Genomic DNA, 21,543 nt, shown 5'->3' on the forward strand with positions numbered 1-21,543 from the left:
CCGGTTTCAATCACAGACCATGTGACATGGGACTCAGTAAACTAACAGCGCCACTGGATTTGATAATACCTAACCAAAATCCGCAATATGGAAACAGAACCTGTGTGATTGTTGATAGATGATGTACTCGTAACATTTTTTCAAGACGAACTACAACATTTAAAAAATGACTTGTATGTACTTGATATCTCTAATCAATCCATGGCTCCCAGCACAAAACGAAAGTAAAACGCATACCGTTTCGCGCTTCTTATTAGTTGCTCAAAAGTAATTTGACCGTATGAAATGCATAATATAAACCTAGAAACATATACGTGAGCAGTACTTAAGCACTGTAGTATCGGTGTTAAGACATACCTCTCAAATACTGTAAATCAAGTTAAAAATATCTCAAGACCGATTCTGGTCGTAATGAAACCATGTTTCGTGTATGTTTTCTTTTTCATCTTGAAATAACTCATTTCTAAATACCTTTTTCACTGTTAACATCTTGCAGCAACTTTGCGACAAAATATACACTCTGACAGTTCATCCTGCTACCAACATTAAATAAAACAAATCTTAAGATTTCTATATTTATGTCTTTATTTAGTGGTTTCATTAGTGACAAAGGCTAAACTTTCTTGGAAAAATGTATTTTATGTGTTGCAGAAAAAACTGACTTGCTTTAACAAAATATGTTTACAAATCCTTTCACCTGGCATTTTCGTAGTTAGAAATTATGGAATGCTCTGTTAAAAGCAAGGGAGTTTTTATGTCCGTTGCAGTTCTTTTGCAACATGAATATAATTATATCGTTATTAATTTCTTGAGATACGCGATTCCATATTATATTCCCTTTTAATCAAATTCTAAAAGTATGCTTGTTGACTCCGGTATCACGTTAGTTAAAGACTTCGAAGCTTACAATGTTTAGGGAGAAATGGAATACTGGTGTGTATTTTTTTCTTTAAAGTACCGAGACCAGCCATATACTGTATGTTTATGTTAAGATTTCCCTTCAGTGGTAAAATTAGATATGAATATTCAATACTTAAACGGGCACAGTTAAGACATTAAATATACATATACATATTGTATACAGTACAGTTTGCATACGGTAATATGTTTATGTTACGTGATTAAAAAATAAATAAATAAAACTGGAAGGTCCAGCACCAGCTGGATTTGAACACACAACCTGCCAGTTGGTAGTCACGCACCTAGACCAGTCGGCTACAAGACAGCTCGCATGAACAAGCAGGCGAAACAGCCCTACACAGCCCTGCCGCAGTACACGGATATAATCATACCGTTATTAATTTCTTGAGATACGCGATTCCATATTATATTCCCTTTTAATCAAATTCTAAAAGTATGCTTGTTGACTCCGGTATCACGTTAGTTAAAGACTTCGAAGCTTACAATGTTTAGGGAGAAATGGAATACCGGTGTGTATTTTTCCTTGTGATATTTTAAGCTCTAGTTGAATGATAGGTGTCGCATTTTAAATCATTTTCGTAGCTAGAAATTATGAAACGCCCTGTTAAAAGCAAGGAAGTTTTTATGCCCGTTGAAGTAAAACAAAATGCCTGACAAAGTATGGCTTGGACAGATTCCAAGTGCTTGTACAAATGTGCTAAAGAAATTATACTTTGAGTATACAGCTTGTCCAAAGTCATCCATTATTAATACTATTAGTAATATCTTCAGTAAAGGCTTTGATATTTCTGATAAAGGTAGGTTGTGTACTTTTGTCCAACTGAGCAATCTTGCTTTCATAAAATATACCAACATTTTAATGACTGATGATTAACATGCTGTAATACACAGTTCAAAATTAAAGGCTCAAATGCTGTACATGAGAGGTTAAGCTCCCCCTGGCGGTTTTACAAGGCGACGCCGGATAGTTAACCACGTGACACCACGTTAACTGCGTCATACCACGTGATACTGTGACACGCCCACCGGGGTATGCCGCGAAATACCTCACGCATTTTGAATGGCTGCATCTGTACAGGAGGTATTGTACTCCAGAATCAAAAAACATATATTCATGTTGTTGTTATTATATGTGGACTAAAGTGAAGAGTTAAAAGAGAGTTTATTTATCACATTTGCTTTCTCACTTTACTTCATCTTCCTTTATCCTGAAATATTCATCTGAGTTTCAAATGTTTTTCTTGTAACAGGTTTTAAACTTTTGTTTCCTTGTTGAGAGTTGCTTCTTTTTTGTTACAGACCGCCTTATTACAATGGGTAGCAGGCCTTGGAGAATATTGTGAATTATATGAGAAAAGCAAAAATAGAAGAGAACATTCTGGGTCAGCAACATTTCAAGGAGAAAGCTTCCTTCTTTACTTTTCTGTTGCCAGTGGGAATGAGGTGTATGATCACAGCATGACTCATCCAGCAATAGACTCAGAAGCTGGCGGGTTATCTGGTTCTCCCAGAGTTAGGGATTAGTGACGTGATGGGGACCAGATAGGAAGAGGATCTGAAAGAGCAGAGTAGAAGGATGGAGGGGGGTAGACCTCTCAGGCCGAGAAAAATCTTTTCAAAATTTCCTGTAAATTCAGTTTGCTCCTTGAAGGGATATGGAACAGTTAGAACAGTTAATAAATGACACCTCAAAGAAAATACTGTGATTACGGAGCAAGAATTCTTTCCTCAATCCATAATTTAGTCTTCTGCTATCTCTGCTATTTTTTTTGGGGGGGGGCAATTAGTCTTGTTTGCCATTCAGTGTTTGAGTTGCAAATTGCAGTTCAATTAGAATGATTGAAGTTTCTAGTTTGTCATTAATTTAGCAGATGATTACTTCCTTGAGCCTTCAAAATTGATATATTGAAAATTCAGGTGCCAGTATTACATTATTATTAATTATTCTCTATCTTTTGTTTTGCAACTTGACTAGGTTACAACAGTACAGACAAGGTATTTTTGTCTTGTTAGATTTATATAGTGGCTTCTATTAAGAGGACTAAACCTACAAATAATTTGGAACAACTACACAAGTTATTTGAAAACTATATGTTGTGGAAAATTGTGAGGACGATTTTGATACTTTGATAAATGCCTTCTATTTTTTAAATGCTACAGAAATAAATCACTAAGATACAGACATTCAGATTTTTAATAAGAGAAATAAAACCTTTTTATATCTAAAAAAGGAATTAAAGCTCTTCAACGGGAATTAAAGCTCTTCAATGTTTTTATCAATGTACAAATAGGTAAAAAAATATCGCATAGGAGTAGTTAAAAAGTAATTGTATTTCTGTTTAAATTTAAATGTTCTTGAGTAAAACAAAGATTTATTTCGGAATCTTTCTCTGTTCCAGGGATATAAAAAATAAAATGAAAAATGTCTTTTTTTTACTAGCATAAAAACTCTTTTGATATTCCTTTTGTGTTTGAACTCGTACCTCTTTTGTTTAGAAGACCCAACATAATAGTGTGTCTCCCCTCAGGTACTCAGAGCGCAGTAAGACTAAGTGTGTGGGCATCACCATTGAGACACGGCCAGACTACTGCCTCAAGCGCCACCTCAGTGACATGCTGTCATATGGCTGTACTCGACTGGAGATTGGTGTGCAGAGTGTGTATGAAGATGTGGCCAGAGACACTAACAGGTCAGAGCTCAGACGCTGGGCAACTGGCACAAAAAATGGTTCAAATAATAAATCATTCTAAACTTCTTAGTGCTAAAATTCTTTCAAGTCCAGATAAAGTTCAAAAACTTTTTTTCAATCAACTATATTCATACAACATAAGCATTCAATTGGAGTGACTTTATTGGTCTGATTTATAGTGTGTACTAATCACAGAATTCTTCATTTTTGTTGGAATTTGCTCTTTCAGGCATTCATCCAAAATGATTACATTTGAATGTTTCTCTGGGGATTTGTCTTATCTGTCATTTGAACACATCACATAATATGACACTTTTACCTTAACATGATCAATGGAAAACAAACCCTGAAGTAGAAATGTTGACATCAATTTATTTAAACTTGTTGTAATGAGGTTTTTTATGTAATGTTAAATATAAACCTATTCTCGTAAGTGTTCTTAAGATCATAATTGGAATTTTAGATTTGGTTTTGACTAGGGAGATGAATAAACTTGGAAATAAATGTCTTTCACTGTCCCCTTATCTATCTGTCTGTCTGCAGGGGTCACACAGTGAGGGCTGTCTGTGAGTCTTTCCACCTAGCCAAAGATGCTGGATTCAAAGTGGTGGCACACATGATGCCGGATCTTCCTAATGTGGGGCTGGAAAGAGATGTGGAGCAGTTCATTGTGAGTGCTAGGGCAGTCTTTAATACAGTAGCTCAACTCACTGTAATTACATGGCTTTTTCACAAAAGTTGTATTAGAGATCTGTGTTCTGTGTGTGTGTGGTAATGAAACTAATTGGAACTCTTTAGTTTCACATAAATACGGACAGACATAAAACAAACAAAACAAAGATGAGTATCTGAACCAACAGAATATGTTGCATTTCTATATTTATATTTATGCATATTTATGTTTTGAAAATAATGAAATAGACTTGAATCAGAATTATGTCAGCTCTGGACTGGTAGATGGTTTAAAAAACAGCTATGGACACTACAAAATGCTAGCAGTGTGCAATTTACTTCTGCAGTAATGTTCAGTTCTGTGATATGGGGGTGAGTTGTCTGTATAGTCTTCTGTATTGTATTTACTTTGACAGCCTGAGACCATCTCCTCTCTGCCATTTTCTTTGTGCTGGTGGAGTGATTTAGTAAACATTGCTCCCTAAATGTTAGATTTAATAGTTTTTCAATTTTTAAAAAATTTCTGTGGTCCAAACACGTGCCTTTTTTTACAGTATAGTTAAAGAGTTGCCAACTGAATTTAACCGTGGAAGAAAGCATGTGGTCAGACACTGCATGTTTTGTTTTTTTCCTTTTACAAACTTTAGCGTGAGGGGAAACATTGTTATCAATAATCCCAAAAAGAAAGACAGCTGGATTATAGATCTGGCTGTACGGTTATATGATTGTGGGTGAAAGTTGTAACTGTGGTTTGTGGTTTAATTTATGTTTGGGTGTATTGTTGGTGTGTAATCTTGTGAGATTTAAGGTTCATGGTTTGGGTTATAGTCTCCATGTTAAGGTTGTAGATTTGAGACTGGGTTATGTTTACCAGCACAACTTCCCTTAGGATGCTGTGAAGCTCAGGGAGTCACTGGGTTTTGGATCCTTAAAGTAGCATGACTCTGGGATATGGCTAAAAGAGTTAAGCAATAGGACCGTAGAAGAAAACCCATCTGTAGATTAGCAAAAACGTTGCAGTTTAAATTGGTCTAGCTGGGAAACCACATTTGACCATCTGTGATTAGCTGGTGAAGGGGTCGTCATGGTGCTTCTGTCAGTGATGAACAGGGACATGGCTCCAGGGCTGTAATAATTTCATTGCTCTCAACATCTGGAAAACGTACAAAACCAAGAACAGTAAAGAAATTGGGATGCATCAAACGTGTAAGTGTAAAACTGAAGTGAAGAGAGGATATACTAAAATGTATTGTAGTCTGATTAGATCATGGCTGGAATACTATGTACTGCACATTGGCCTCCCCTTATTTTTAGCCTTTCTTAGCATTCTTATATCTTCATGGTCTCCACCTTAAAAGAAAGAATAGCCTAGGAATAATCTGGAAAAAATCCACAGAAGAGCAACGGAGATAAGTTTTGAGGATAGTGGGGAACTATAGATGTTTTAGAACATTACCGGTATGAAAAATGTTTTTTCCACAAGTAATTGTCAGTGCATTAAATTGGTTCCCATGATGAATTGTGGAAGTTGAAATGTTGTCCCCTTTTAAATCTAAGCTTGGCACTGTGATAGAATCACTGAGTTTGTCAGAAAATGTTAAGCAATGATGGCCTGTTCTCCTCATTTTCATTTTTGTGTAAATGGTGGTGATAAAACTGATGAGCATCTGTGAAACTGCTTTGGCTATCATTCTGAGGTTGTGGGGTTTTTTTCCAAAACTGTTTTTCGTATACATCACACTTTGAAAAAGTTCAAAGTTCACATAGCCTTTGTAGTTTTTATTTGTTGTCGCTCTCTTTCTGTTCCCTGCCAATCCAATATTTCTTGAGGATGAAGGTTTATAGGATGTGCACTCTATTAAGATCTGGTTCCATTATCAGTGTGCTAGAGCTGAGTTGAGTAATGGTACTGTCATTATTGCTCAGTCAGAGGCTATACTGCCTTTGAGATCCTGGTGATCTTTTTAGAATATTTTTTTCCAGTTCCTCGTTCATAGTCTGGGACAGTACAGTAATAGCATCTCCCATCAGGAACTGTCTTACAGTATTTATTTCTGAAATGCAATATTTTTGGATGTATGAGACTTTTTAAATCCCTACCTTTGAAACTTAATCATTTTGCTGCGAAACTGTGGACATAATTTTCTTGGCCAAAAAACATCTAGTAATTTATCTTTTTGCACACCTTGGATTCTTTTTATTTTTAATGTAACTGGTTACATTTAACTTTCGTGCTGCAGAGCATTTTCAGGATGTCATGCCTCAAAGCACAATTAATCTGGTTTTGTGAAAGTAATTGTACAAACCTTTGGGGGAAATTTAAGACAATGTACATATGGAAAATAAATCACATATCATAGTTATAGCTTCCACATCCTGATCCTGAAATTATTTAGTGAGAAATCTTAACCACCTCATGCTATGCTGAATTAGTGTTTGCTAAACTTAGAAGCCAAATATCTCCACCCGGAGATGAACCTCCAGTAAGGGACTATGTAACGTATAACATTTATAAAACAGAAGTGGTGAGGAGGGTGGCAGGTCAAAGGCGTCTACCTGAAATTCCTTATTCTTTCCTGTGTGATGTCGCAGGATTCATAGCTGTGAGCCATGACATTAAAAAAACACTCAGCCATGGATTCCATAACTGGGTTGGTATAACAAAAAAAAAAAGATCTGAATTTAAAAGGCAATGAATAACTAATGAAGGCAAGTATCACATACAGTATATCACAATATTAAAGAAAATGAGACTTGGGCTTTTAGAACTATAGCTGGGTTCAGAATATAGGATAAAGAACATAACCCAGTTTTTAAATGGACATGGTGTTTATATTTTCAATAGCCTGGTGTGTACTAGAGACTGGCTATTACTGAAGATTTATTTTATGGGAATTTTTTGGTTTATACTATACACATTGCTAAAGATAACCTACTCTTGATAGTGCTGGAAAGAGCATGAAAGTAACTGTTCTAAATATGCATTCGATCTAAAGAAAAGTCCATTTGTTACAGGCCTTTGTTACAGTGCGTTTACACTGCAGAAAACGTCTTGGATACGTTCAGAAGTTGCAATATATTGCAACATAGAAAATTCTTCAGGTACGCCAGAGGATTATCTGTTTTCTTAACTGAAAATGTCGAAAGGTACAGTGGACAATTGTGAAAAATTGCAGAAAAAAAACTTTTTTTTTGCATGAAGAAAAATAGCCATAGAATTGTTTCTATGTGACGGAAAAGAGTAGAAATTTGCTAAATCACTCCATTGTTCCTTTCACAGCAATGAATAGACAGTATGTGTGTGTGTGCAATTCATAAACATGTCCTGAAGGCTGGAGGCTCATTGTCTGTGGGATTTCGTATGCCACCTAATTCCACTTAATGACCTAATTCAGCTAATCATTGACTTAACTGGACCAGTTTAATGTGATGTTCAGCTGCTGATCATTTAAAGAGACCTTCTTGATTCTGACCCTGAAGGACTGGTGTTGTTCACATTAGACTTTTACATGCTCAGACATAAGTAGTGTAAAGACAGTGTTATTGTTCCAATATAAGAAAAGGTCATATCCTTTAAAAGTAAGTATATGTTTGTTATTCTTTGTGTTTTAATGCACTTGACCTCATATTGGTCTTCAGCACTTTTTATCCTACCATTTGTAGCAGTGCCACTACAGGTCACTACACTGAAAATACCATGTAAATATCTCTAGTTGCTGTATTGCATAAAGCTAACTATTCCCTCACTCTAGTGTGGTAGTGTGCAATGAAGGCTGCATAAAACCATAGGAGCACTTTGAAAAGGAAGACAAGTTTTTGTGAAGAGTTAAAATGAAGCAAAAATCTGAAATAATAATAATGCAGATTTAACTTGGAAAATAGAAAACTTAGTTTGGGAGGCACCTTGTTTGCAGAACTGGAATAGTTCTCTGACTGACACAGTAAAAGAGGATTTAAGTCAAGCTCATGCAGGGTGGATCTGAGGGTAATGGAGCAGGTAATGAAGAAATGTGGCAAGAAGTCCAGAGAGAAGAGGGAAAGATGTTATTAGCTGTGCTCATTCTGCAATTGGAATGAGTCAAACTGCAGAATTGTAATATAGAGCTTATTATATTTACTGAGTTTTTCTCTTGCTGTTACCTTACACACTTTCCTCTGAGTGTTACTGTTCATCAACATTACAAATTGCCTTTCCTCTGTGAGGCACAGTGAACTTCATTCATTTGACAATCTGTGAACGTAGAAGCTTCTATCACTTACATCATTGCAAGACATCACAAGGAAGTGACTGTGATAAACGTTTTCCATTAAAAACTGCGAATGGGGTTATTTATGCATACAATGCATACTGAAAAAAATCTTACTTTATAGAAGTAAGAATTTTAAACATTAACCTAAGCTATTTTTCCCTCACTGAAATGTTTTGTCACAATAAGTTACCTGTGCATAAGACACTTAATGGGATCATTTATTTGGAATAGATTTTAAAAATATTGTGTTGCAAATGGGTGGGCTTCATATTAGTGTTATTTTCAAATATTTTATGTTCTGCAAGGTCTTCCATCTACAGCTAATAATACTATTTGTTCTTTAAAAATGTGTTTAACCCCAAAAATAGAATCACCCACCCGTCTTCACCTTATTCCCACAAAGTCTATATATCAGCCACCTTACTGCTTCAGCTTTCATACCATTATATGCGGATAGGGTCCATGCACTCTTTCCTCTCAAACACTAGCTGGAAGGTCAATAACCTGTTTTTGGTACAAGAGAACAAGAAGTACTCACATGAACCTGCAGACTCATTGGTGTCTGTAATGCCAAAGGGAACACTTCGCTAAAGATACTATGTCCTAAAGCCTTGGGAAATCACTGATAGGCTTACACAGGAGTAGCTTTGCACCATGATGAATGCTGAGTAATTGGAAAAAAGTGTAGAACTAGACACCCCTGGGCTGTTGGAGTATAAGACACCTATGAAATGAGCCATGTCTGTGATAACTTTCAGAGACTTACAAGAGAGTAGACTAAAGAGAGAGAATTTATCTGTGCCTACACACAGCAAAGGGAAGTAAATCCAGCCGACTGCTTCTTTGTTGGAGGTGTCGGTATTTGGTATGGAGAAACAGCCCTGTCCAAAAGACCGAGTTAAGCCCAGACAAGGGTTCTAGTAGAGACAGATTTGACAGGATAGCTGGCCAGTGAGACTCAGTAAGATGCTTGATAGCTAAATACAGTACATGGTTAGTCAAAATGCTGTTGATAACTCTCTTCCGCTGCATGGAAATGCTTAATTTTGTTTCATGATAACAGAGAACACAAAATGATTTTTCCACAGGTGACGCCATCTGTGGAGGAGAAAAAACTTTAGTGAAATAATTGGCATTTATACTTGTCGACCAAGTTTTGACTAACCCTATATATAGCGAAGCTGGACTGAGGGGTGTCACGGGTGCTAGACAAATGGGTTGTGTGGTAACTTGTTTTGACAGGCCTAAGTGTGAAGAAGTGCACTGTTGGTTTCTACGACCAGTGCTATACTGGAACAGTCAGTACTGTAAGAAGGAAGTGCTGTCTAATACCCTAAATGAGAGTGAGAACTGGAGATCAGGTATTACGGAGAAAATTGTGAATAACAACTACAGCTGCAGATTGACAGGGGGAAAGGAGTATTTTGTGAGAGATATTTTTTGTGACTGATACTTAAAGGGTGAGAGAAAGATAAAACTGGATGCCTCAGAGTAAGTATGAATGAATACTAGTGTGCCTTATGCATAAGGTATTCCATGTGAAAACATCCAAGAGAGTAAGAGCAGGTACTATTAAGTCACAGTGAATATTCCTCCAGTGTAATAGATATTTTGTGGAGAGATTTAATGTGTAAAAAATTGAGAGTATGTGATGAGATGATGGAGGGACAGAACACTGAGTGACGTTAGGAGTTGTGAGAGAGAAGCAAAGAAAAAAAGATGATCAGAAGGAGGAAAGGAAAGGGACCAGTATAAGAGGTATGATCCTGAAGGGCATCATTAGAGCATCATGAGCAAGGCACTATGTGAATCCCAAAATGCCCCCCAAAAAATAATGTAACATGGCTAGCATGAGTTACCGTACGGGAAGATGTAATAGTTCTAGCATTGTAACAACAAATCAACAATGTCAATATGTTGTTAATATATCAATATGTTGACCTGCTTGAGCTAATGTCAATATGTGCTGTGTTTCTGAAGTGTTTCAGTGTAATTTTACAAGTGTTATGTATTTTAGTTTTTTTTGTATTAAACTTCTTGTTTTTAATTTCTCCTTTTCCTTCAGGAGTTCTTTGAGAATCCTGCGTTCCGGCCGGATGGGATGAAGCTGTATCCGACACTGGTGATCCGTGGCACAGGACTGTATGAGCTGTGGAAGACCGGCCGCTACAAGAGCTACTCACCCAGTACACTGGTGGACCTGGTAGCCCGCATCCTGGCTCTGGTGCCACCCTGGACCCGCGTTTACCGGGTGCAAAGGTCAGTTGTAATTCTGGTTAGAAGTGTGCCCAGTGGGAGCTCAGTCTTCTGGCTTTTATTCAGGTTAGTTAATCTAATTATTTGCTCAAATAAACATTTAAAAGGTATTTTAGATGCTATAACTAATATTTTAATACTAAAAACATTTCAAAACTAATAAACAACATTTTGTGAATCTAGAAAGCCTTAATATGTTTATCTATTTGAATAACTTTGTAGCTCAAAAGTTTTGAAAGGCAGGATATACTGGAATTGCTGAAGTGTTAGTTTCTGAATTTATAAAGTTCAAAGACAAATCCTGTTTTCATAATTTACTTTGTATCAACAAAAGTTAATGTACTACAAAGACTGAGCTGTGAGCTGGACTCCAAGGTTTTAAGGGGCATATACCTATATAAATTATAAAAGTAATCTATTTTAGAATAGGTCCTGTTTTAAGGTGTTTTATGTGCTCATGGCATGACAGGATATCATGACAGAGTTACTGAAATCTTTCAGCAATAGCAAAGCATCCTATCAGCACCAGAGTGTACCAGCAAGATTAAAAAGTTCCAAACACAAGTTTTATAGAAAGTTTTTATTTATGTGTATAAGTTTGTCACACACACAAAAAAGAAAACATTCTTAGCAATTTGCTAGTTCTAAATATCTGCAGAAAAGTTGGATATTTCATTTACAAGACAACTTTATGGATAGTAGATTTCTCGTACTTAGCCATATGTAAAAGAAAGCATACTATCCTAGATAGTCTCCTATAGTTGGAAGGATCAGTAACACAATAAGCTTTCAGTAGTGCTAGAAAACAGCATGTTGCCATTTATTTCCACTGACAAGTTAATTGGTTGAATCACATTTTCCTGTGAAAAGCTATGTTCAAAAGGGGTGTCTCCACAGTGACTCGGTGTGTGTGATAGGAAAGCTCATTTCTGTGGGGTAAGAATATTGATTGTTGTTGGCCTTGAATCTTACTAACAGTGCTATCCTCTCACAGAGACATCCCCATGCCTCTTGTAAGCTCTGGTGTTGAACATGGCAACCTGAGGGAGCTGGCCCTGGCGCGAATGAAGGATATGGGCACTGAGGTGAGACGTTAGAGATCTCACTGTCCTAAGAGTTCAGATAATGTTGTGCTACTACGTATATCAAGCAGAAGGGAGAATATTAAAAATACTGTCCCATAATCCTCTGCAGGGCCAGAATATGGTTCATGTTTCCAAATACCATCCTGGCCATCTTCAGTTAAATAAGGTTTTATTTCCTCCATTCCACACTACTAGATGTTTAGGCTGTCTAATATCTATTTCTGTTTGAGTAATTTTCTAATTTTGTTTTGTTTACAGTGTCGAGATGTGAGAACTAGAGAGGTGGGCATTCAGGAAATCCATCATAAAGTCAAACCCTACCAAGTAAGTAGAATTATACTAAAGATGGAGAAAATGTTAAACTAAGCTTATAATTCTTTAATATACTTAATGAATATTATTATTTTGTGTAGAAAGTTCATACTTATAGTAATTTTCACAAATTAAGGTTTCAAAAGCTGCATCTACACAACTATGCTTCTGTTTGTCCACTGAAATTAGCCATTTACATAGACATGACAATAAACACTTATGTTACTCCTAATTATCCTGGGATATTGGAAAGAACTACTAAATCCAGTGTTCTTAGTACCAGAGGAGAGTTCATTTCATTATAGAGTAATTCTATAATAAAAATACTGTATTTATTAGTCCTGTGTAATCATTTTGTGCATTTTTAAAAAAACTTTAATAGACTAGAACTATAAATATATCTTCAGATTTACTAGACAATTGTCTAATCTGCATAGTTAGAGGGCTCAAGCTTTCTGGGCTTCATGAAGAGAGCAGACATAGGCATAATATCTAGTAAAAAAGTTCCTTCAGAGCTCTTCACTTAGTATAAAGTACAAAAACCCCCAGACTATGTCTGTGGAGCGAGGCCTTCTAAACAGAGTTAAACTGGGTGAGATGGGTCTTACAAAGAGAGAGGTAATACTGGACACTAATCAAGTATAGTTCAGTGTTGGGGGATATAGGGGGAGGTGCAGCTAGCAGATAACATAGCACTGGACAGAGAAACAAGACAGATGACAACCACAGATAGTACCTCTGATCCAGGCTTGCTAGTAATAACAGCTTGCACACTGATACGAAAGGTCTGCACAGGGGCAGAGTTAATTATGTCCTCTTCCTGGAGATTAAAGTTAACCTTTTCACAGCTAAGTCAATACACTAACATCTAAGTTGGTTTCCAAAAGTTCTGAGTCCTTGTCACAGTTTGTTGTGCTTCTATAGCCTATAGAGTCTGTAGAATATTTTCACTCTTGAATTGTCCTTGAATAACAGAATGTTTCAGTCTAGTGCAAAAGTCCAAAAGAACTCCAACTGTTTCATTGTTTTGATCCCAGACAAACGGGGGTTAAATTCACTCTGCCAGTTTCCTTGTTATTTTGTAAATAAGGTGTGATTTTATTTTGTTAGATCACTGTATTTAAACAATATAATGTATTGGGGTCTGGAGGAAAAATTGTCAAAATATGTATCCAATTTTATGCATAAGAATCAAAATATTGTATTTGTATAGTTGCTTATTTAGGAATTTAATAAACACTTTTTTGGTTGCTGTTGTTTTTTCAGCCTCACAGATTTTATTTTAACTGTGGTTAATTATAATTATCACATATTTATTACTCTCAAACAAAGGCATTGTCGCTGAAGAAAAGTTAAATCTCTGTAGTGAAATGGAAATCTAAGCTTAGGGATGTTGAATTAACACACAAATTACATGTTGGGGATTTGAAAAGGACAAAAGGTTGTATGCATGCACTGCAAAGTGTCTGCAGATCTTTGTCCATAGAATTAGTATATGATTCTTAATGTAATCTTCAGCAAAAATATCGAGACAAGAAAAGAAAACCGGTTGGGAGAGAAAGCAGTACTTAAAAGCAGCTTGCTCAAAATACTTTTTCTCAAATAAGCCAGTTGAGTTTAACTGTAGTAGAAATAGTCAATAGAGAAGACCAGGCCTAATGATATGACACCAAAGCATAACCTTGTTAATGAGGTTATAAATGGCAAGCAGCGGGTGATATCTGGTATAATTACTCATTAAAAGCCCCAAGGCTGCAGCGTGCTTAATGTCTGTGTCTATGTGGTCGGACAGGTGGAGCTGGTGCGCAGAGACTATGTGGCAAATGGTGGCTGGGAGACTTTCTTGTCTTACGAGGACCCACAGCAAGACATCCTTATAGGCCTTCTGCGCCTGCGCAAGTGCTCCCCAGAGTCTTTCCGTCCTGAGCTGAAGGGAGGCGTATCCATTGTTAGGGAGCTCCACGTGTACGGCAGTGTGGTACCTGTGAGCAGCCGTGACCCCAGCAAGTTCCAGCACCAGGTGTGTAACATTTGCAGGCACTCATATTAATAAACAATGTTGGCCCATTGAGCCATTTTGAATCTTAGAAGAGATGACAAATGGGAGAGGCCACTTAGCCCAACTTGTATGTTTGGATTCTCGGTAACTGATCAGACCTATGGTATTTTTCCAATCATTTATTGAAGGAATCTCAGTGTCAGCTTCAGTTATATAGGTGGCTAATTTGTTCCTGACATCTCTGACAATTACTGTAAAGTTGTGCTGTATGCGGTCTTAAATTTGTTTTGTTGTTGAATTAGAAGGATTCGCTTTTGTAGATTTTATTATCTTTTAAACATTATATAATATTATTATTGAAATCCATTTTTTTGTATCCTTTTCTGAGATTTATAGCAGTCTCTTGTCAGTATGCCTTGGAAAGGTGTGGTTCTGAGGAGCCACATTAGAGCAGGTTTTGTGGGTCAAATTTATAAGTCGTACTTAAACCACCAATTACTTTTGAATAATGAAACAGGCAGTTTGTTCAATTTAGTCATTTCCCACCACTAACCATTCAGTCTAGTGTCTGTTAACTGTTTTTTCCAGCCTTTGAAGAAGACAGATTTGAAGCGGTTGAAAAGACCTTGAACAGATCAGTTACACTAGCTTTAATGGATTGTAATTGGTTGGTTGTGCTGTGATTGGCATGTCTAACTGTGATAAAAAAGGTTTCAGAGCTTTTAAGGTTTTTAATCAAATATATTTGAATTTGTATGGTCCTGATCAGTTGCAGTTACATCCATTGTTTCTCTGCATACATGTCCTCCTTTTAGGTTCATTTGGTTTAGCTATTCTGTGGCTATTTGTTAGACTGTCTGCTTTAGTAGACTGTTTCTTGCAAACCATTAAGTGTATATTAGGCTTTGCCTGCTGAGAGCTAACTGACTTCTCTTCTCTTCACAGGGGTTTGGTATGCTTCTCATGGAGGAGGCCGAGAGAATTGCCAGAGAGGAACATGGATCAGAAAAGGTTGCTGTAATCTCAGGTACTTGCTTGAACTAGAAATTTATTTTCGAAGGTGGGAGGTGAGGTTGTAACAATCCACCCTGGAACTATTGCCCAGGTTGGCTTACAACAAACATGCATTCGGGGTAAGTAGGTTTTTGAAACAATATTCTCTAGACTGTAAAAACTGGTAAACAGATAAGCAGGCATTTTATTTGAGCACAAGATTTATGCACTGACAATAATTGATTCTAACTTCTCCACAAAATAATTGTTCTCACTCTCACACTCAACAATAAATGATTAGTACATCAGCAAACTCAATAAGGTGTTTCTTCTCTTTTTATGCTTTCAATAAAAAAGATTATGGAAAGTAATGTGAGAGCACATAGAAGTGATTCTTGGGTTCTCAGTTTTCTAAAATAATTAGTAGAAACACCATCCTCCTTCGTGTTCAATGTTCGTTATTCCAGTGAGTGTTTAAAACATTATACATCCAAGATGTAGTAAAACGTTCCCTCAGTGTGACATTATACTTTTCTTTTACCCTTTTAAATATTTCTGTATCGTAAGACAGAAGGAAAGATATTCTGTAATACTAGAATGTTTTACTGAAATCTGGCCAGATATTATTTGAAAATAATTAAATCAATCAATTTGACACAAATTTATAGTGCTTAAAGTTATTTATAATTTAGTGGCTACTGTCACAAGGTGATGCTTTAAGCCCTTAAATAATTGTGTATAACACTAATTTAATTTCCTAACAAAGTATTGTGAATGTTGCAAAGGAACAAGTAATAGGTTTATTCCATGCTGAAAAGAGAGGAAAGAAAACACAACATTTCGGCTGTGGAGCCTTCTTCGGGTGTAAGAGTGCTTCGGGTGCTTAGACATGTTGCAGTCTAATTTCATGGAATTAGAGGAACTCGCCAAGCCTGGGCCTGGTTATCATTTGCATGGCAGAGATGTAAGGAAGCTTAGGTTGTTGTTGAATATGGTATTAGTGGGCATGAAGGAGGTATTTTCTGCATTTAGATTGTATGATGGTGCCCTAAAATATTGGCAGTGTGATTTTACACTGGTTCCCTAACATTCCCACATTATGACATTGAAATATAGTAGGTGCTGTATTTTGGACAACTTACCAAAACCTGACTATTTGCAGTCATTATCACATGCCATTTTAAAATGCGTGATAACCAATAATCCATAGCTCAATTATATTTCAGATGTTCTTAATATACACTACCTGAAAATATTATTGTAGTTTATTTGGAATATTCCTCACTTCTTTCCTGGACATGTCAATAATGACCCAGAGGGTACAGCACTTCAGTGAGATACAAAATGAATCCAGTAAAAAGCGCTATGCAAATATAAGGTGGTATTATTAATGCCAAAAAATTAATAGTGCACATGACAAGTCAGAAATGAGTAATAGCAGGTTGGTGAAAGTAATACTTCTCTTTTAATAGATTTAGAAATGCTCTCAACCTTAAGTCATTGTTTGCAATGTCCTTTCTCAAGATGTTTGGACATTCCTCACCACTTCAATTGCAAAACATCAATCTTGTTCATTAGTTGATAAATGCACAGAGATGTAAGTTGAACAAAGAGGCATATTCATTTAAGGAAGGAGAAACTATATGGCCTTTTCCTAAAGCCAAAGACAGTCTGTAATAGAAATCCACTGTAACAGATATCAGTTTATAAAAATATATTTTATGTGTGATGCCTTAGTTCCAGAACACTCTTTAAAACGTACCTTTGATACTTTGCACTTTAATGTGTCTGTTAGTAATTCCAGTATTCTCTAGTGCTAGTCCTGCTGCTGTCAGGTCCAGCTGCCTGCCTCTCATTAATGCTTTTGACCTCAATTAGCCTGCCACTTCCCCTGGCTCCTTCAGTCTCTTATGCAGCCATCAGGTAGTCAGTCTGAAGGACATAGAAGAGTTGCTACATGGACGTCTGAGTTTGAAAGCTGGGCGAGTTTGACATGGCCATGAGAAATGTAGTGTTGAACTTCAAGTCATACCTTGTCAACGGATGACCTTGGATGTTTTTCTAGGGTACTCCATTCCCCCATGGTCTTTTAAGTAGTTGCCAAAATAATCATTAATCACGGATAGTTTTTTTACTTCAAACCAAAAGAAACCTTTCAATCAGGCTTTCTATGTAAAGTTATGGATCTGCTGTAAATAGGTATGTTACCTTATATAGGAGAACAATTTAAATCAGAAATCACTAATCAGATTCTCGTGAGATATAACTGAACCTCTATCTTTTGATATGCCTGAAAGTCAGGCAAATTAAAATAGTTTACTGTAGAAAACATCTAGAAACTTGCTATAATATTCCAAAAACTAATAGATTTTGTATAAACTTGCTTTGTCAAAAACTTATTCTGCTATTGTACTACACATACAGACTTTGACCTTCTATGTACACTCAAAATGGATTTCAGAGGATTGCTTTTCTGTTTTGCATTTTATTAAAAAATCAATTAAAGTATAAAAAATTAAATTTCACATATGAATCACCAATTAGTTTGGCTAGTTGAAGTCTATTAATTTAAAAGTTATGGTACTTGATCAGAATAGAAGTCCATTATTACATCCTAACTAGAATATTTTACTTAGAGAAACCCATGGGAGCAGAAAATGAATCCTCAGTAGGTTTTAAGAAGTTACATTATCATACGTAAGGTAAAACAGCTGCCTGAAGTAATAATCTGAAGACCAAGAGCAGTGTAAAGTTATACTGGATAATTAAAACAGGAGAGAGGTTCTGGATGCTAATCAGTTGAATACAGGATGTATTGTTCATTTTACATGGCTAACAAAACGTTTTACACGTCTGTATTCTAAAACTGTAACCATTGTTCATTTAATGTATTCTTTTATCTCTGATCTTTGCCTGATGTATATTTTTGTTAGTATTTTGTACATCAGTTAAATACTAACTTAGTAACTCTGCATCAACCTGGTTTTTCTTTGTCTCTGTCTTAGTAAACTAACAACAAACTGTCTCAGAATAACTCTTAACCCCTCGGAATTTGCTACGTAGGTCTAATTAATTATTAGTGCCTTCTTCCTTTGATAAAATTGGTTCTTTCAATATGCACTTAATAAACACTGGGATCTAGTTTCCGATACAGCTGTGAGATTTGGGCCTTAAACCTGAGTTCAGTTTTAATGTGTGTAATTGTCACGTAAAAATATAACAAGCATGTGTTATTGCACCTTGCACTTCAAATTCAAAACTATTGTTCAATGGTTGTGCATTAATTAGGGTATTCGAGAAACATTAATTTGTTTCAAACAAATTGATAGCACAATATAAATACCATAAAGGGCAAAACTTAGAGCACTTTCGTGTAGCTCTAAATACAAATTTGCAGTAAGAAAAAATATTAAACACAACAACTGCTCTAGAAGAATTATAATTCTGTTGTTTTGTACTTTTTTGTATTCTGGACAGTGTTTGAATGATTTAAAAAATATAATGATAGAACTTGATGCTGTTCTTAACATCTTCCACAAAACTGACATTAGCCTTGGGTTCTAAATTGGAAAAAAAAAGATTAAATATCAAAGAAGGGCTAAACATCCAGTTTCCTGTCCTTTCATTTCTAAATTGTTCTCAAACAAGTGAGAACATAAAAGCTGGTCACTCACATAAATGTTAAACATCATACTGATGTGTATGAAAATTAATGGAACAGCTCCCCTGGATCTGGGATCCAGTTAGCATGATATTTCCTCAGTGGGAGGTGTATTAATAGGAGCTTTTCATCATGTGACTGTTAACTTGAAACTGTTCCTTAACAATTTTAAATGTCAAAGGCTTTTTCTCCCACCACTATTACCAATGTTCCATTAAGTGATGCAAGGCAAGAGAGCAACCATTCTCTATAAATTCAGAACTACGTCACCCCTGATGCTGACAGCATCGTTTGCATGGCTCTGCGTCAGCATGTTAATTCTGGCCTTGACAATCTTTTTCACTTTTACCTCCTTAAAGATGAACAGGACAAAAATAACCACCAGAGAAATTGAAAAAATGTCAAGTTCATCATTGCTTTTTGGCAGAAAAAACTTTATTCAAGCTCACTTACAGTATAATACACATAAGGAAAATAAATATTAACAATATTAAGGTACATGTTTAGAAATTTCTGTGGTGTGACATAGCGCAGTTCTGATTGCCTTTGGTAGCAGTTCTTCCTTCAGGGTGCCTGAATAAGAAGGGGCTAATTTATGTTAAAATCCTTGACGCAGAGATAGTGTGGCTGGGCTTTGTGCAACATGCAGTTTGCTCAATGGTGAGCTTTGCATTTGCTTGCTTGTAATAATGGAGCCTGCCTTATTAAATTGTAGTGCTTTGATAAACACATTAAGCTTTTTCAAGAGAACCCTGGTGAAAAGTTGATGAGAAAAAATACATATGCAAATAGTAACTAGTATCATTCAGGGCAAGATTCACACATTCATGCAAAAAGCTGATATTTTATGGCATTGAGAATAGAGGGTAATTCCTCTGTTTGTTGGTTAAATGGCAATCTACTGTATACAGTATGTGCACTAGTAAAACAGATGTATAATTTGCGCTGTGAAGTATCCTCATCATCACTGAATACAGTCTCCAGAGCATTTGGGAATATCTAAATGCATGTAAAAAAGAAATGGTGAAAAGATCAAAATCAGTAAAGAATCTAATAAAAAAAAGCCTCCTCCATTTCTACACAGGCTTTATTTTCTTCTGATTCCTCAAGAGCCTGAAAACACCTGCCCCTAATTAGAGATAAGACAGGACAAATGACGACTTGACTTCTTCAGTTAATGGGGCAGGAAAGGAATTTTCCATTTGAGCCACGCACAAATCACCAGTCACTGACACAAACGCCACCAGGACTCCCTTAGGGAGTCACAGCTAGACTAACCCAATCACAGTGAGGAGAGGGAGAGATGAGAAAGGGTGGAATGTGGGGCGCAGTGAGAGGGGGGGACTGTTAGCCTATCTAGAGCACCCAGCTGTTTTATCTCACTTAATTAACTTGCCCTTTTCTGCAGTGCTTGCTTTTACTTCATACATGGATTAACCTTAGCTTGAAATATGAAAAATGCAGATAAGAGAAATCTTTACAGAATATGGAATTTGTCTTTTTCCAATTTGTATGGCAAGTTGTTGTTTTTTTTCAGTTCTATATAAATATCCTGTTGTCAGTATACAAAAGATATTTCCCCTCTTTTGCCAGATTGTCTCTCTTCTTAAAAGCACTTCAATGGTAGCATTTCCTCTTGACATCAATTTAAAATTTCTTACATTAATAAAGTGCTTTTCTGAAAGCACTTTACAGGTATATGGACACCCCTCCACCACCAATGCATAGTACTCACTTGGATGATGTGATGGCAGCCAAAGTACACCAGTACTCTCATCACACATCAGATATCAGATTAAGAATATTTTTATTCTGACCACGAAGAGTCAGGACCCTGGTTTTACATCTAAGTCAAAGGAAGGTGCACTTTTTACAGTTTATGGTCCCCATCAATATACTGGGGCATTAGGACCCACACAGACTGCAGGGTAAGAGCTCCTAACATCTCTTCCAGCAGCAACCATAGCTTTCCAAGGAGGTCTCCCATCCTGGAACTGGCCAGCCTCACACCTGCTTAGCTTCAGTGGGTTGCCAGTTGTGAATTATAGGGTGATATAGCATACTGGATATGACGTTATTCTTCCTGCAGGAACAGCAGACTAACTGTAGAATATAGGGATACAAACTGATCCATCTCAAGTGTTTTCACAATGGATTGTTAGTGACTCAATGAACTGTTCAAATGAACAGACAAATGTTGTTTTTTGACCATGATGGGCTTTATCAACAATAGATGGGTTTTCAAAGTATATTATCTGGATGGAATCCCATAAAACAAACAGTGATCCCAATGTTGTTGCTGGCAAAAAAGAAGCTTCATGAAACCCAGGAGTGTTGTTATATAACAAAGCAATTTGAGTGCAGAGCTGTGGAGCCACCTAACCAGAACCTGGCATATAGTATTCTGAAAACCAGGGAATCCAACTAGACATGGCAAATACATTTCTCATAAAGAGATACACCACTTTTTCACTTGTCACTAGCTGCTAAGTGTATACCACAATCGATTAGCGGCTTCACAGCTCACAGAAGCATTTCATGACATTGTGTGAAGCTATTGTGCATCACCATTAGTATTTGTGACATAATTATCAGATATTCCATTGAGAAGCACAGTTTTTCATTAGAATTCATCTGATATCTACAATACATTGCATGAGATAAACTGGGCTTAAATCGTAAGCGGAATGCCCTGATTTGGGGC

At 36.4% G+C, this 21,543-nt stretch overlaps 1 protein-coding gene across 2 annotated transcripts in view; it reads left to right on the plus strand.

Annotated features, from left to right (window-relative positions):
* The window catches only part of elp3 (elongator acetyltransferase complex subunit 3), a 69,311-nt gene that overhangs the window by 38,227 nt on the left and 9,541 nt on the right, over positions 1 to 21,543 (plus strand). For both annotated transcript variants that reach the window (XM_088938374.1, XM_088938383.1), the window contains exons 8-14: positions 3,450 to 3,611; positions 4,155 to 4,281; positions 10,599 to 10,792; positions 11,784 to 11,874; positions 12,133 to 12,198; positions 13,979 to 14,206; positions 15,131 to 15,212. In XM_088938374.1, the coding sequence (XP_088794500.1) occupies positions 3,450 to 3,611; positions 4,155 to 4,281; positions 10,599 to 10,792; positions 11,784 to 11,874; positions 12,133 to 12,198; positions 13,979 to 14,206; positions 15,131 to 15,212 (950 nt within the window). The remainder of the gene's footprint in view (positions 1 to 3,449; positions 3,612 to 4,154; positions 4,282 to 10,598; positions 10,793 to 11,783; positions 11,875 to 12,132; positions 12,199 to 13,978; positions 14,207 to 15,130; positions 15,213 to 21,543) is intronic.

This window comes from Atractosteus spatula, chromosome 2 (genome assembly GCF_055471065.1).
Source record: "Atractosteus spatula isolate fAtrSpa1 chromosome 2, fAtrSpa1.hap1, whole genome shotgun sequence".
NCBI lineage: Eukaryota > Metazoa > Chordata > Actinopteri > Semionotiformes > Lepisosteidae > Atractosteus > Atractosteus spatula.